Raw genomic sequence first — 15,692 nt, 5'->3', positions numbered from 1 at the left:
TGGCTATCTGTTAGGTTGTTTTGTTGCTGCATGCCTGTGAAGTGTTTAATGAAGGGAAGAGGCACTTCACAGAGCGGTTTGCCATTAAACAGTTCTCCTGGGATGCCTACTACCTAAGCTGCTCACTCACCCACCTGACATTCTTTTCACACTGGAGTTAGCATGTTGACAACCTTACATTTTTATGTATATAGGCAGATAAATAAATATGCTAGCTAAACAAAAGTTTTACATTGGCATAGTTTGCATCTGTCGTGCCCAGTATCAGGTGAAGCCATGACAATGTCACGGTTCAAACCGCCAGCTTGCTTCAAAATGGCAGCCAGCATCCCAACGTTGACAAAACTTGCCACTCCCACCTCAGGAATCCTTGTGCCAAATTTGACAACGATCTCTTAAGAAGTGTTGAAACGCATAGAGAACAAATAGACAAACTGTTCCCCAAAATATAGAGTAGATAATAATTTATTATTATTACCATTATGCAAATTAATACACACCACCCTTTTAACCACCACCCTTTCCCTAATTGGATGACCAACAGAGACATTCAACAGTCAGAAAAATACAATGGTTTATTGAGTTTGGAGACTCCAGTTTGTTCATGACACTATGGAGACTTTGTTCCTCTCCTTTGCAAAACGCTAATGTGGGTAAAATATATGTTCAACCAGAAACAGGAGATGATATCCAACCAAGTCACACTCAGAAAAGCCCCACACAAATCAGTGGACTTATATAACTGAATTGATTTTAATGGGACTACGCCGGCCAGCATTGGATCCCATCCACAGCTTTACAAGATATTGACAGAATGTGGGCTTCTATTAATGCAGAGCACTTAATCAAAATCACAAAGTAGCTGGGTTCATCCTATCAAGGACTAGAGGTGGTGTTCTTTTAAAAAGATGAATGGCAAAACCTTCCCAATCTTTGGAAGAGAGGAATAAAGGGAGAAAGAAGAGGAGAGAGGGACGCCCCATATGAATAAATTTTTCACATGGCAGTTAGCAACCAGTACAGCTGGTTCCCATCAGCACATGCCACATTGCCTTGGTCCCATTTCTAGTGCCAATTTCACATGACTGAAAGCTCACCTCTGTTTTAAAACCACATGATGCATCTGTGTCAGCAACCATGGGTTCTGTGATTCCAGTTTGCTCCTTGGCTAAGAGCCTAGGAGGGGGACAGCTAGCATCTCCATTTGATATGGCACCCAGGCTACAGTGTTTCGTCCTTCTTTATGAGAGACGGTGCTGGTTTGCAGCAAGCGTTTGAATTGCATTTCCTTGAAAGGCTCCTGAGATCAGCCCCAAGCTTTTGCAATGCACTCAATTCTTTACAGACCTCTGGGCAAGCTGCTGCTGAAACAAGCAATTGAAGAACACGGTGCAACTCTCATTCAGATGCGGTCTGATCATACTCAAGTGTCTAACTGTATTTTCCTAGATCAAATGGGGGGATCAATCAGGCACGTGTCTGCTGGATTTTGGAGCCACGCGCACTGCCCCCCCAGTTTTGGATGGCACAAATGTTTGAGGAAAAGCAAACAAATCAGAATGAAAACCCAGCTGAAAGGTGCACTCGTTTTCATTGAAGGATGTGTGGATTCATGAAGACGCGTTTGCCATCCCAGATATGGAGCTGATAAAGTTCCATTAAGTCCTCCTTGGCTGTCTCTGTGTCCTGTTAAAAAACAGCATCCCTTAATAAAAACTGGTCAGGTGATGGGAGCAAACTTTCTGCCTAAGACCCTGGTGCAAAAAGCAACTAAAATCTGAGTGAGGTTTTGCCTATATTCATGGTTACACACCCAGCTCCTTAAGCCCAGAAGAACTAATTACTCCTATGGGGAAATAGCCCCCTGATACAGGACCTAAGTGAGGAGCAAAGCATCCTTTGAGTTAATTCGGCCTTTGATTTTCTTAGTGTTGGGTGTTTGATAGGGAATTTGTGCAGTTAGAAAACCTGCTTTTTTAAGAAAAACACCAGGCAGCCATCTTACTCTGTCTAATGGTATGGCCCATTGGTGTGGACAGCCCCTTGATACATTTGTTTCAGTGAAAGAAGGAGCGCGAATGACTAGACAAACAAATAAGGACAGGGGAGAGGTAAATAGGCAAAATGCTAACAAGAGTAGTCAAGAAGTCAAAACAGAAGATTTTTCCTGCGAAGTTTTGGATGTGTGACATTTTAATGTATTTTTAATCTTTGTTGGAAGCTGCCCAGAGTGGCTGGGGAAGCCCAGCCAGATGGGCGGGGTACAAATTATTATTATTATTATTATTATTATTATTATTATTATTATTATTATGTCAAGCAGATTTGGAGGGCAGATTTGGAGGGCAGAGGGCAGGGTGGCTCCTCTTCCTCCTTGCTTGCAAGCTGCAAAAGCAGACCCTCACTCTCACAGATGTCTTTCCACAAAAGATGGAAAGTGGAGCTTGGACAGAGACTGAGCAATGAGACAAGAGATAGATGCAGAAAAAGGCTTCTATCTGTGGAGGAGGAGGGAGAAGGAGTCCTTCTTTCTCCCTTACTGCAATTGCTGGAGCCAATCACCCCCCGAGACAGATCCAGTCAGAAGCTGCACCTCAATTCCGGCCTTTTTATTCTGCCTGCATCTCTTTCTCTCTGCATTCCTTGATATCCACTTTCTTGAAACTTTAGGGGGTGCCAGAGCACCCTCAGCACACCCCTTGAGCACACCTGTAGTAAGGTCGCCATTGTTGCTAATCCAAAGCCTGAGTGTACTTAGCAATGTCATTTGGAAAGCACATATACAGTAGACATTTTGTCAGTTGGTAGAGCATGAGACTTTTAATCTCAGGGTCATGCCCCACAGTGGGCAAAAGATTCTTGCATAGCAAGGGGTTGGACTACATGACCTGCTTGGCAGGCGGTTGGACTCGATGGCCCTTGTGGTCTCTTCCAACTCTATGATTCTATGATTCTATGACCTTCGTGGTCCCTTCCAACTCTCCAATTCTATGATTTCAGAGGATTTTTTAAAAAAGTATTATACCTGAAGGCAACTGTTTCATGGGCAGCGGTCCTTCTGGTTTACGTTCTTTTTTTCTAATAGCGATCTAACAAAAGAAATAGGAGACAATTTATTTATTTCAACTAAGTAGATTTATATTTGATATAAGTATCAAAATATGAAAAGCTGAAAAGTATGGTGCACATAAAAAAGCACACTTAAGGATGAATACGTTTTGCAAAATTAGAATAGAAAGAAGTAAACTAAAAACAGGGAGCCCAGGTTCCATAGTTTAATTATGAAAGAAGTACATTAACTATGAAGAAGTATATTCTTTTGTCTGTCCTGGATCTCCCAATATTCAGCTACATTGAATACCCACATGTTCCAGCATTATGAGAAAGGGAGAAAATATTTTATCTACCCACTTTATCCATGCAATGCATGAATTCCTTCATCAGCAGGGAATTAGTGGCCATTGTAACAAAGTCAAGTTTTCAGAAAATTCGCCATTACCGAAAGCCGACGGATAGCTACTCACTTAAAGAACTTGGCCTGTGTTAAATAGCTCCTAGCTTTGGCGATTTCATCAACAAGTTTCTTTAAATCATCTCCTTCAAACAAGGGGAAAGCTGGATCCTGAAGAAAGAAATAAGAATTCATGTCTTTGGATGGATGGAAATTTATCGGTAAAGAAAATAAAACGTTTTTACAAAATGCTGTAGAAATGTAGAGAGAGAACTGAAGAGCAGAAAAAATGAGGAAGTGAGAGAGACCAAATTGGACAGATCTGACTAGCTCTAATCTCATCTCACTTTTCATAGGCACAACTAGGAACCAGAAAATTAGAGAACTGGTACGTCTGTCTATCTGCAGATATGCCCTGTGCTTGCCTTGCCCTCTTAAATTGGTTCATCTATGTGTACAGGCAGCATACAAACAGGAAGTGCCCCAGGTGCAGGCTGCTTAAATGGGCAAGGGATGGATCCAACGGAAGCCTATCCCACCCTGTTGGCTCCGCCCCCTGACACAGCCCAAGTCCCCAGCCTGCATCCCCATTTGCCAAAGCAGGGTTCAGGCTAGGATCCAGTTCCTGATAGGCGGAATAAATAAAAAGGTTAAGTGGAATAGAGATTGAGAAATGACTGTTCCTGAAGAGCTATGGGAATGTTTATGGTATTTATTTATCTTGTTTTTCTATTGCAACCAGGGAAAACTGTTTTAAGGGGGCATATGGCAGCATAGAGAATTCATAAAATATATAATATAGGAGAAGGTAATGCTGAATTTGTCAGGAGGAAAGGGGAGACTTTGCCCATGTATGGTGATGGAAAAATCAGAAAGCAAAATGTTTTTGAAGTCTGGTGATAAAGTTGATTAAGGACACTTTCCCAGTTAAACCTGAAACCCAAACCATTGCAAAATTTACTGGATGCAGTAAAAATAGTTATTAGCCTGGATAAACACAAGGCAGTTTTATATGTAATTACAAATGCAAGAAACGTATTTGCTATATTATGGAAGGGTATTTAAAAAACCACTAGTAAAACAGAGTTGATTAACAAAATATGGGATCAATCTGAAATGGCTAAGCTTACAGCACTTGAACACATCAATAAAATAGGCATTGGCATTAGAGAGATGAGAACCTGTGATTAAAAATATTTTTAAAAGGAGTTGCCTATAAATGACTTGGAGTGACTTGGAGTCATTTACAGAAGTCTATAAAGGTTAGGTTTTTTAAGTGACTCCACTGGAATGGATTGCTTGTGGCAGAGACAAACCACACATACAAGAGTCTCCCCACTTAAGTGTGAGCGAATCGAACACGACTGTGTACATGTGCGGTGCCGGGAAATAAATCATTCAGACACAGAAATGGAGGGGGAAAGCTAGCGAGTCCTTGTCGCTCACAAAGAGACCCTCCCTGGAACCTGAAGAGGATGTCAGTGAGGGCGGAGGAAGCCCCAAAGAAACCAGTCATATTCCCATGTCAATTTGTTTGTGGTTGGCAAAGCCAGAAGGGAAGCCTCTCCTTCCACAAATGACTCGCCAAGTGAAACTGCTCAAAAAAGCAGAATGGGCTATGACCCAAAAGGCACTCTCCAGAGATTTTCTTTTTGGAATAACAGGGAGGGAAAAACCTGTTATTTGTTGATGGATGGGGGTACATATCAAGATTCCCATGCTTGCCTTAGCAGCTCAAAGGACCAGACAGACTTTCATGGTACTACATGGGATCCCATGTGCTGGGATCCAGAGTGCAAAATACAGCAGGAGGTGCTACATCAACTCAACATACATCTTCGTCCTTAAAGCCTTCTGACAGTAGCCGGTGTGCTGCCATCTGTCCGTCCACATCCCCGTGGCACCGATGGTAGCGCCCACCTGTCTGGAAGGCCAGTTTCTTAAGAAAGTCATTAGCTGCTCTGTGGAAGACAAGAGGGACGGGGGGAGGGGAGGAGTTCTTTGTACTATCTTTCAAATAGGTTTGGGTGTTATCATCACATCTCTTCTAAGAATGTCATTTCAATGTGGGTGACATCACTGCTATGTTGCATCAATCCTGCCCAGAGAAATAATTCACATTTGCTTGCAACTTCTGGTTTCAGATCAAACCAAGTCCCTGGGACTGTTAAGAGTGAGGTTCATTCTTGGTTTTTGTTTATTAAGCACAAAAGCTGTTAAACATTAAATGAATGCATTTTATTAAAATAATATTGGACCCCTCTGGTTTTCTATTCACCCATCTCTCACTGTTAGCGAGCATTCTGAGCTTGTTCAAACAGCCTGTGTTTCTCCCCAACCCTGTAAAGGTATGCCTCTCTCTTTTTGCTAGTTCTGTAAACCTTGAATTGTCTCAAAGCCTGCTGATCCTTCCCACTTGTGCATGGACAATGCAATTTGAGGAAACGCTCAGAACCAGTGCAGCTCCAGCCCTAACCTTACGGATCATGCAGTTTTAAGTGGAAGACCTTGTGGAAATGGAGAACACTGTTCAGTTGCCAGTTTCATCCATGTTTTCCCTCATGTCAACCAAAAAAAAAGATTAGAAAGCCAACTTTCCCCCCAGGGAAGCAAAACATACCTGTCTGAGCAATTAAACGAAATAGTGTGGATTATAATTGCTCGCTTCTTCAAAAGCATTTCAATTTCTCTCAAGACCAAACTGCAGCTGGTGTCTGGTTTTCCATCAGTCAGAACGTACAAAGCCTCAACGTCCGGAAGGCTGAAAGCTCTCTGAAAGAGCAGAATGGCATAATCTATATAAAAATCAGGCTACGCAGAAGCACACTATGGTGAAATATAGTTCACCCCACAGGCAATCAGGGGGAATAATTGGCTCTTTCTAACTGTCTATGTTTCGCAGCTTTGTTTGCACAATGCTAAACCTAACTCTTCAAATGGCTTAGTCCCTGCCCTTCCTCTGAGCTCAACAAGTCACAAACAAAATGGTGGACCCTCATTTGGAATTTTCTAGGAGGCAGAAACTTCGAGCAGAACAGAGATGGAGCCACAGTAATAGCTGCATGGCAGCTAGAGGTCTTCGGTAGGGAGGCCCCCCCTCTCTGCCACAGGGACCCTGGTGCACACAGAACACTCTGCCCTGCTTAACAAACCCGTAAAGCCTTGAGAATGGATGTATTCCCATGAGCGTGAAATGTTGACAGCCACTGCACAGCGTCATGGCATGTTTCGTTTGTGGCCTCCACAAGGCACTCCTGCCAGACGTCAACATCTTCGGCAAAGCTGATGAGACTGAACCTGATGAGAAAGAGGTGTGTCTGTCAAAACATTAAGCCAGCTAAGCCTGCCATATCAACTACGGAGCTGAGAAAAGCCCAGCTTTCAACATTCAACTGGCATGCAAAATCTGTGGGGCAAAAGAAGACATTTAGCTCCACCCACAAGCTTTTTGCCGTGAAATGTGCCTCTTTGTATTATCTAAGCTGGTTGCCTAATGCCCAGGCAGGCGTTCCTGAGGCTGTAGTTAATTTTCTGTTAGGAACAAAACCACTGGGTTTGGTCTGGACATAAAGACAGAGGTTACCATTAAACGTGGCTGATGACGCCCAGCTCTCTCTCTCTCCTTTTCATCCAACACAGGAGAAGCACCAGGGGCCTAGTCCACTTCTTCATCCAGTTTGTCGCAGGATCTTCCTCTGCCCTTTGTGTGGTGGCTATTCTGTGGTGCTGGACCTTGCTATGGTTAACTGTTGGTTGCTGTATTCAGGGCCCGGTAGGAATTTGCCCAAGGGACATATTGGCTCTGTCCTTTGCTTTCACCTACCTCATAGCAATTGTTACAACTTTGGTGGTTAAGGCATTGGGTAAGTCTTTGGTGGAGGGGAGGTTGTAGCCTGCAGGTGTATCTCATTAAAGGGATCCAGGAGAAACTGCTTCTGTCCAGAAGCCCAGGTGGGGGCTAGGGCCATAGCACTCCTCGAGATGGCAACACTGCAAGGGGTACCTATTTGATGTGTGCCATTAGGTCCTCTTTGCCTTGGGTTGACCCCAAACAATAAACCTCAGTAGGCTGCCTAGTGCTCAAACGTAAAAACCAAACCTAAGCTACATGTCCCATGTAATTACTGGCGTTGGTCCTGGGGGGGTGGGGGCGCCTGATTTACACAATGATGCTTACCTCACTCAGGCTTGCACAAGAGTGTTAAAAGGATATTGCGCAAGATGCCTGCACTGATTAAAAACCAAAAAGAAAAAAAGGATTATTTATGCCGTGAAATTATAATCTCCTATGGGAATCTCCCACACATTCTGGGTGGAGAATTGGAGATAACAATCCCTCCTAACTGAGTTACTGAAATTGAAACATGCCACCGTGCAGTAGCTGGTGGAAACAGGCATGGTTGTATCATTTGGGCTGCCAGAAACAAAATTTAAAAAATCCTTCCAGTAGCACCTTAGAGACCAACTAAGTTTGTTATTGGTATGAGCTTTCTTCAGATACATCTTAGAAGGACCAAAACACAAGCCAGTCACTACATGTAATTAAATCAACATTTTATCCTTTCTGAGAAGAAACACTTGAGGAAAGCCATATGAGAGTATTTGAATATTCATAAGGGGGCTACTTTGGTGGGAAAGCAAGTTGATACCCCAAAGCAGGGTCCTCTCAATGACTCCTTTTTTCTAAATTCAGTTCTCCACATTTCCGCAGCAATTTGCGGATTCTTAAATTTTTTTTAAAAAAATCCTCATGAAAATTCTTCAGCATTTTAGTGCAAATTTCACCTTATAAACACATTTTTTGTATATAGTCTTGATTAATGCACATATTTTTGGAAGCAATTTCTCCTACTATAATGCATGCTATTTTCACAAATATATTCATTTTTGTGCACGTTTCCCCCTAATATATGTATTTTGGTAAACAATGGGTGGAGAAGTGCATTGCAAAATTTGGAGACGTGTGAATTTATAAGCATGTGTTTCGGTTTTCAAATTGTTTCGGAAAGTGCAAATTCGATAAGTCCGCCATTAAATCTGAACTGACTTGAGTTTCTCCCTCATCATAAGGTCACCTCTGCACCTTCCTTACTTCACATTATTCTTCCTCAGCTGTTCCCAGATAAGGGAGGTGAGCTCTTTTGTGACCTCCTGCAAAGAACGGTCCATGGAACCAGACGTATCAATCAGGATGCAAACGTTCGCTTCCAAAATGACACCAAACAATCGACGACTACCTATTTTTTAACAAAAAGGGGGGGAAAGAAATAAAATGAGCAGGTAGGCTGCACATTCAGAAGGGGGGGGTGTTATTGCATTTGTTTTTGTGGTTATAATGCCACTGCTTCTCTCCCAATTTGTAAGGTTCCTTTCAGTCCGCAACACCCATACTTTTTGTAACACAGACAGGGGAACTGAAGGCCATTATGGGCTGAGTTGAGCTGACCTGCATTTTACAAAACACAAAACTCAACTAAGTGTGTTTGCGCACAGATGATGTGGGGCTGGGTGGAACTGAACGGCCGCAGGACAGTGAATCCCATCCCTAGTCACCACCACATCTAGCTTGTCTCTCAGCTCAGTAATTAAACTCAAGTGGCCTTGCACTGGTTACCATCTTTAGGTCTTCATTTCTCACTATAGTTTTTTTTAAAAATGACAGCGATAATATTAATTAATAATAAACTTCATGTGAGCTATGGGCTATTCAAATGTTGGAAGCCGTCTTACAAATAGTTATCACCTCTCCTTTGTAATTTCTGTCTCAAAACTATTGCAATGGCAGAATGTGAGCTGTTCTCATGCAATGTCTTAAGAAAGGGGCAATGTTGGTCTTGTCTTTTGGTCAAACTCTGCTTCCTATGAACACCCCTGGAATGTTAAGTGTGCTTTCTCCATGAATCCTTTGGCTGGCCACTCCATACTGGAAGAGTCAGCTCTAGAGGTCTGGCTGTAAGAGCAGCTGCTGCTGCTGCCACCACACACAAAACAAAGCCTTCTCTCCGTTAGGTTTAGAGCAGAGATGTGTCCTTTAGGGCTATTGGGTCAAGGAGATCAACAGCTGGAGGAGCCACAGTCAATGACAGGTAGAGGCAACTAATTCTAGTTTTGTTCCCATCCTCCTCCCTGCTGAATTCTACAACAGACAACCTTGAGATTACAGAAAAGAAAACGGAGGGTGGATCTACACTCATCGTTTATTACATTAAAAATGTATTATTAAAATGTGACACCAGAGGGCGCTGCAGAGCAGCGAGCCCCCGGCAAAGGGAAACTACCATTAAGCATTATATTTTATAATGTTTTGAAGAGGTGCTGCCTCCGGGAGTGAATCAAGGTTGGCTGGGGAGGAAATATATACCCATCCAATTTTGTCAAAATATCTATTATCTCCTTTATCCATGAAGAATTACTGGGGGAACTGTAGAAGGCAATTTGTGGGTGAGACGGAGATAAAGTTTAGTACACTGAGTAGAGCTCTGGCTTTGAGAAGCACAACACTGAGTTCAAAATCTTGCTTAATCACAAACACCTTGGATTATGTTAGACAACTTAATTTTCTCTCAGCCTCAATCCATCATCTAGTGAAAGGAAACTTCCCTCCCAAGGCTGCGTGAATTAGCTTTGTATCCTAGGGCAATAAACAGATATTATCAACACTGCAGCGACTTCTCATTCTTAGAGGTAGTACACACCTGACAGAAGCCACTGGACTCTCCGAGCATAGCACCGCAACACTCTCTCCATCTGCTCAATGTACACTTCCAGGTCCTTGGGCTGAATCTGCAGATGTTTGACAATACCCTAAAAACACAGTTTGCATTTTTGTCACTACAGATGTGCAGATGTACAGTGGTACCTCCGTTTACGAACTTAATTCATTCTGGAGATCCGTTCTTAACCTGAAACTGAGCCGGTGTGGTGTAGTGGTTAAGAGCGGTAGTCTCGTAATTTGAGGAACCGGGTTCGTGTCTCCGCTCCTCCACATGCAGCTGCTGGGTGACCTTGGGCCAGTCACACTTCTCTGAAGTCTCTCAGCCCCACTCACCTCACAGAGTGTTTGTTGTGGGGGAGGAAGGGAAAGGAGAATGTTAGCCGCTTTGAGACTCCTTAAAGGAGTGAAAGGTGGGATATCAAATCCAAACTCCTCCTCTTCTTCCTCTTCTTCTTCTTCTTCTTCTTCTTCTCCTGTGGCACGCTTTTGCTAATGGGGCCTCCCACTGCTGCCACGCCGCCAGTGCGTGACTTCCACTCGCATCCCGGGGCAAGGTTTGCTACCCAGAACACCTACTTCCAGGTTAGCGGAGCTCATTACCCGAAGAGTTCGTAAGGAGGACAGTACGTAACCTAAGGTTCCACTGTAATGTTAAATTAAGGCCATGTCAGATATCTATATTTTAGACAGGGTAGAAGTTCCTAGACTTTGGTGATCACGTTAAATAATTACCTGGGTGCATTTGGGGAAAGGGTGCGGGCAAACTTGAGGGAGGTTGGCTGGTGGTGGGAGTTGAGAGTCATAGGCCTGACCATGTTCTTAATTAACAGATTGGGTGAAAAATCTATTTTCAATTGTTCACTGGGCCATCTTGAAAATAATTCATTTGAGAGCCAAGCTATACACAGGAATATTAATTAATAACTCTTCTTTTAAATGCATAGGGATAAAGAACATCTTTGTTTGGTCCCATGGCCAAGAGAAATAGGACCCAAATCTTGCGTACTGGCTCCTTCTACATCCCATACCCTCCAACATTTCACCGATGAAAATAGGGACGTCTTAAGGAAAAGGGGGACATTATGGGATCAAATCAGAAACCGGGACAGCTTCTCTAAATCACGGACGTCCCTGGAAAATAGGGACATTTTGCAGGGTCTGACATCCAAGTTCTTACTCCCATTTCCTTTCAGTAGCTTTGCCAGGGTCACAATGGGGTCTCCTGTTTCTTAAAAAATTCAGCCACATCTTTGGAGCCAGGAAGAAGAGGGCTCAAGTATTTCATGAACATTTTGTTTTTATATACAACAGCAGCTTATTCTATGATTTCAAAAAGGCCAGTGTAAATTTGACTGGAACACGGGAAACCACATTGAAAGATTATTATTATTATTATTATTATTATTATTATTATTTATTTATACCCCGCCCATCTGGCTGGGTTTCCCCAGCCACTCTGGGCGGCTTCCAACTAAATATTAAAAACAATACAGCATCAGACATTAAAAACTTCCCTAAAGAGGGCTGCCTTCAGTTGTCTTTTGAAAGTAAACTAGTTGCTTATTGCCTTGACATCTGCTGGGAGGGCGTACCACAGGGCAGGCGCCACTACCGAGAAGACCCTCTGTCTGGTTCCCTGTAACCTTACTTCTCGCAATGAGGGAACCGCCAGAAGGCCCTCGGCGCTGGATCTCAGTGTCCGGGCTGAACAATGGGGGTGGAGACGCTCCTTCAGGTATACAGGACCGAGGCCGTTTAGGACTTTAAAGGTCAGCACCAACACTTTGAACTGTACTCGGAAACGTACTGGGAGCCAATGCAGATCTCTCAGAACCGGTGTTATGTGGTCCCGGCAGCCACTCCCAGTCACCAGTCTAGCTGCCGCATTCTGGATTAATTGCAGTTTCTGGGTCACCTTCAAAGGTAGCCCCACGTAGAGCGCGTTGCAGTAGTCCAAGTGGGAGATAACTAGAGCATGCACCACTCTGGCAAGACAGTCTGCGGGCAGGTAGGGTCTTAGCCTGCGTACCAGGTGGAGCTGGTAGACAGCTGCCCTGGACACAGAATTAACCTGTGCCTCCATGGACAGCTGTGAGTCCAAAATGACTCCCAGGCTGCGCACCTGGTCCTTCAGGGGCACAGTTACCCCATTCAGGACCAGGGAATCCCCCACACCCGCCTGCCCCCTGTCCCCCCAAAACAGAAAGATGTTGGCGTCAAAGCAGAAGTCTAGGTAACTGGCAGAAATAAGACATTTTTTGTACCACAATAGGAGGAAAAGCCATAAGAAGGACTTACGTGAATCTCTACGCTCGGGAAGATGTCACAGTATTTTGCTGAGACTTGCTTGTGCAAAGATGCCACCATTTCCTTCTGATGCACACACTCAGGTCCAAAAACAAGGCTGGGCAAGTCTAACTTCAATTTCTTTATACTGAATCTGCTCAGCCACTTTTTGAGAGAAAGGAGGACAAAATAATAACTATGCTCAACCATCTTATTTATTCAGAAAGTTATTACCCCCTCCCCTCCTCCACAAGGCAGATGCAGCTTACAGATATAAACTGAAACATACAAACAACCATAATGCCAACCAATAAAACACAAATGTATCAAACTAAAAATGATATGTTTAGGATGTATATCAGGGACGCGGGTGGCGCTGTGGGTTAAAGCCTCAGTGCCTAGGGCTTGCCAATCGAAAGGTCGGTGGTTCGAATCCCCGCGGCGGGGTGTGCTCCCGCTGTTCGGTCCCAGCGCCTGCCAACCTAGCAGTTCGAAAGCACCCCTGGGTGCAAGTAGATAAATAGGGACCGCTTACTAGCGGGAAGGTAAACGGCGTTTCCGTGTGCGGCTCTGGCTCGCCAGAGCAGCGATGTCACGCTGGCCACGTGACCCGGAAGTGTCTTCGGACAGCGCTGGCCCCCGGCCTCTTTGAGTGAGATGGGCGCACAACCCTAGAGTCTGTCAAGACTGGCCCGTACGGGCAGGGGTACCTTTACCTTTTTAGGATGTATATCAGTCAAAGACATACTGCCACCCTAGGCTTCTTTGGGGAGAAGGCCAGGATATAAAACGAGTGAATGAATAAAATGAAGAACACTCAATGCTTCCACAGCAATTTATATCAAAGCGGTAAAATCAATAAAGAATGGAAATTATGAATCATACCGCTTTACTGGAGCATATCTCTTCTTCAAATGGCAAAACAGGAACAGGAATCTGCTTCTTCACATTTTTCGTGTTTGAATATTTTTTATAAACTGCACCTAGGGAGGAGGAGGAGGAGAAGAAGAAGAAGAAGAAGAAGAAGAAGAAGAAGAAGAAGAAGAAGAAGAAGAGGAGTTTGGATTTGATATCCCACCTTTCACTCCCTTTAAGGAGTCTCAAAGCGGCTAACATTCTCCTTTCCCTTCCTCCCCCACAACAAACACTCTGTGAGGTGAGTGGGGCTAAGAGACTTCAGAGAAGTGTGACTGGCCCAAGGTCACCCAGCAGCTGCATGTGGAGGAGCGGAGACGCGAACCCGGTTCCCCAGATTACGAGTCTACCGCTCTTAACCACTACACCACACTGGCTCTCAAAGCTGCAATGTTTCCATTCCCCTTCTGGGCAAAAATATGCTTCATGCCTAAAAAATATGGCATGCCCTATGGTGGAGGCATATATAACTTGCATTACCTACTTCCTACCTAATGTAAGAGCTCTACCATATCACACCAAGGATCCATCCAGGGTCCCACTTCCCCAAATGGCCAGCTGGATGCTTCTTGAAAGAGCTTAAGCATGAAGGCAACAACCTTTCCCCATGTCCCATGTCTGGAACAGAAATCACAATTGGTGTTTGCTGCTGCTTTCAGTCCGCAAACAATATGACATTGACTGCATCCTCTGCACTGAAATGAATGGGGTGGAATAACATAATGACTTGTGTAATTTACAAAATTAATTGCATAAATGGCTTAATCAGACAGCAAGAGAAATAATCTAGGTTTTGGCGGAAGACAAACTGTAGGGGAATGGAAACAGTGCTGCATGTGACAAATACATGATAGAATGGAAGATGATGCCTTCCATCATTCCAGTTTGGCTTTACTAGAGGTAAGTCAAGCATTCTTAGGTGAAAAGCTGCAGACTCAAAACTGGATGTTGAAATCACTGATAGGCTCCACCCCTACTTTCACGGGGTAGAACAAGGAGAGGCCATCTCGATGGGACTGACAACTGCCTCTCCTTCAAGTCATCTGACAATCACCACCACCACCAAAATTCCCTTTTAGTCGTCTTGTAACATTATTTCATATTATATTAAATTAAATATGATATATAAAAATTAAATTAAATAATTTAATATTTCATATTAAATTAAATATGGGACGCAGGTTGCACTGTGGGTTAAACTACAGAGCCTGGGACTTGCCGATCAGAAGGTTGGCGGTTCAAATCCCCGCAATGGGGTGAGCTCCTGTTGCTCGGTCCCTGCTCCTGCCAACCTAGCAATTCGAAAGCACGTCAAAGTGCAAGTAGATAAATAGGTACCGCTCCGGCGGGAAGGTAAATGGCATTTCTGTGTGCTGCTCTGGTTCGCCAGAAGCAGGTTAGTCATGCTGGCCACATGACCCGGAAGCTGACAAACGCCGGCTCCCTCGGCCTATAGAGCGAGATGAGCGCGCAACCCCAGAGTCGGTCACGACTGGACCTAATGGTCAGGGGTCCCTTTACCTTTACCTTTAACATTATTTCATATTACTTTTAGGGGAGACAACAGTCACCAGGAGGAGCTATTTGCCACCTCTCCCCCCTCCCCCAGTTTTGTCCACCTCCCACCCCGAATAATAGCTAAAATTCTCCCCTCTGCTGCCATTCCACCACTTGCAAATAGGGCTCAGCAAAGAATTTCCAGTGATAAATCTCATTTGAATTAAAGTCATAGCACTTTAAGTGGCATCAAAAAGCAACCTACGTGTAGACTGTAAACAGGACCTAGTGTGGTGCTGAAGACATAAGCCAACAAATGCTTCTAAAACACTAACCCAGCGGTTCTCTACCTGTGAGTCCTCAGATGTTGTTGGACTACAACTCCCATCATCCCAAGCTAGCAAGGCCAGAGCTCCAGGATGATGGGAGTTGTAGTCTAACAACATCTGGGGACCCACAGGTTGAGAACCACTGCACTAACCCCTCTTCTCACTCCTCCGACCCCTGAAATGCCTCCCCTCTAACACACTCAATCACTATTGGAACAAGTCAGAGAAAAGGAGAAAATCTGCAGTGAAACTCCTCATTATCAAAGTTTTAAAACTCTGCTGGTTTAGTAAGAAAAGGACCGCACACCCTGGGGACACCCACCTACTTTTTTTCCTTTGTCAGCATAAAATAACAAGAGAGAAACCTCTGGACGCTTCTTTGACTTTAAGCTGTGTTTCTTTTTTCCTCTTGTCAGATAAATTTCCTTTGAAGGTACTGCAACACAAGGGCAAAAATTAATTATTATTATTCTATTGAACCTAAGAATGCAGTGCTTAT

At 44.0% G+C, this 15,692-nt stretch overlaps 1 protein-coding gene across 3 annotated transcripts in view; it reads right to left on the bottom strand.

Annotated features, from left to right (window-relative positions):
- Nucleotides 1-1,574: 1,574 nt before the first annotated feature.
- VWA3A (von Willebrand factor A domain containing 3A) overlaps nt 1,575-15,692 on the bottom strand; it is a 52,347-nt gene continuing 38,229 nt past the window's right edge. For all 3 annotated transcript variants that reach the window (XM_083413340.1, XM_083413342.1, XM_083413341.1), the window contains 11 exons: nt 15,516-15,629; nt 13,338-13,435; nt 12,465-12,617; nt 10,147-10,255; nt 8,544-8,688; nt 6,604-6,748; nt 6,072-6,223; nt 5,286-5,412; nt 3,525-3,622; nt 3,026-3,089; nt 1,575-1,686 (listed from right to left, as the gene is read on the bottom strand). In XM_083413340.1, coding sequence (XP_083269466.1) covers nt 3,041-3,089; nt 3,525-3,622; nt 5,286-5,412; nt 6,072-6,223; nt 6,604-6,748; nt 8,544-8,688; nt 10,147-10,255; nt 12,465-12,617; nt 13,338-13,435; nt 15,516-15,629 — 1,190 coding nt within the window. In that variant the 3' untranslated portion in view covers nt 1,575-1,686; nt 3,026-3,040. The remainder of the gene's footprint in view (nt 1,687-3,025; nt 3,090-3,524; nt 3,623-5,285; nt 5,413-6,071; nt 6,224-6,603; nt 6,749-8,543; nt 8,689-10,146; nt 10,256-12,464; nt 12,618-13,337; nt 13,436-15,515; nt 15,630-15,692) is intronic.

This window comes from Podarcis tiliguerta, assembly GCF_965153285.1.
Source record: "Podarcis tiliguerta genome assembly, chromosome: 14".
Classification (NCBI taxonomy): Eukaryota; Metazoa; Chordata; class Lepidosauria; order Squamata; family Lacertidae; genus Podarcis; species Podarcis tiliguerta.
Note: the sequence above shows the minus strand (reverse complement) of the source record. Positions and strands in the feature narration are given on the sequence as shown.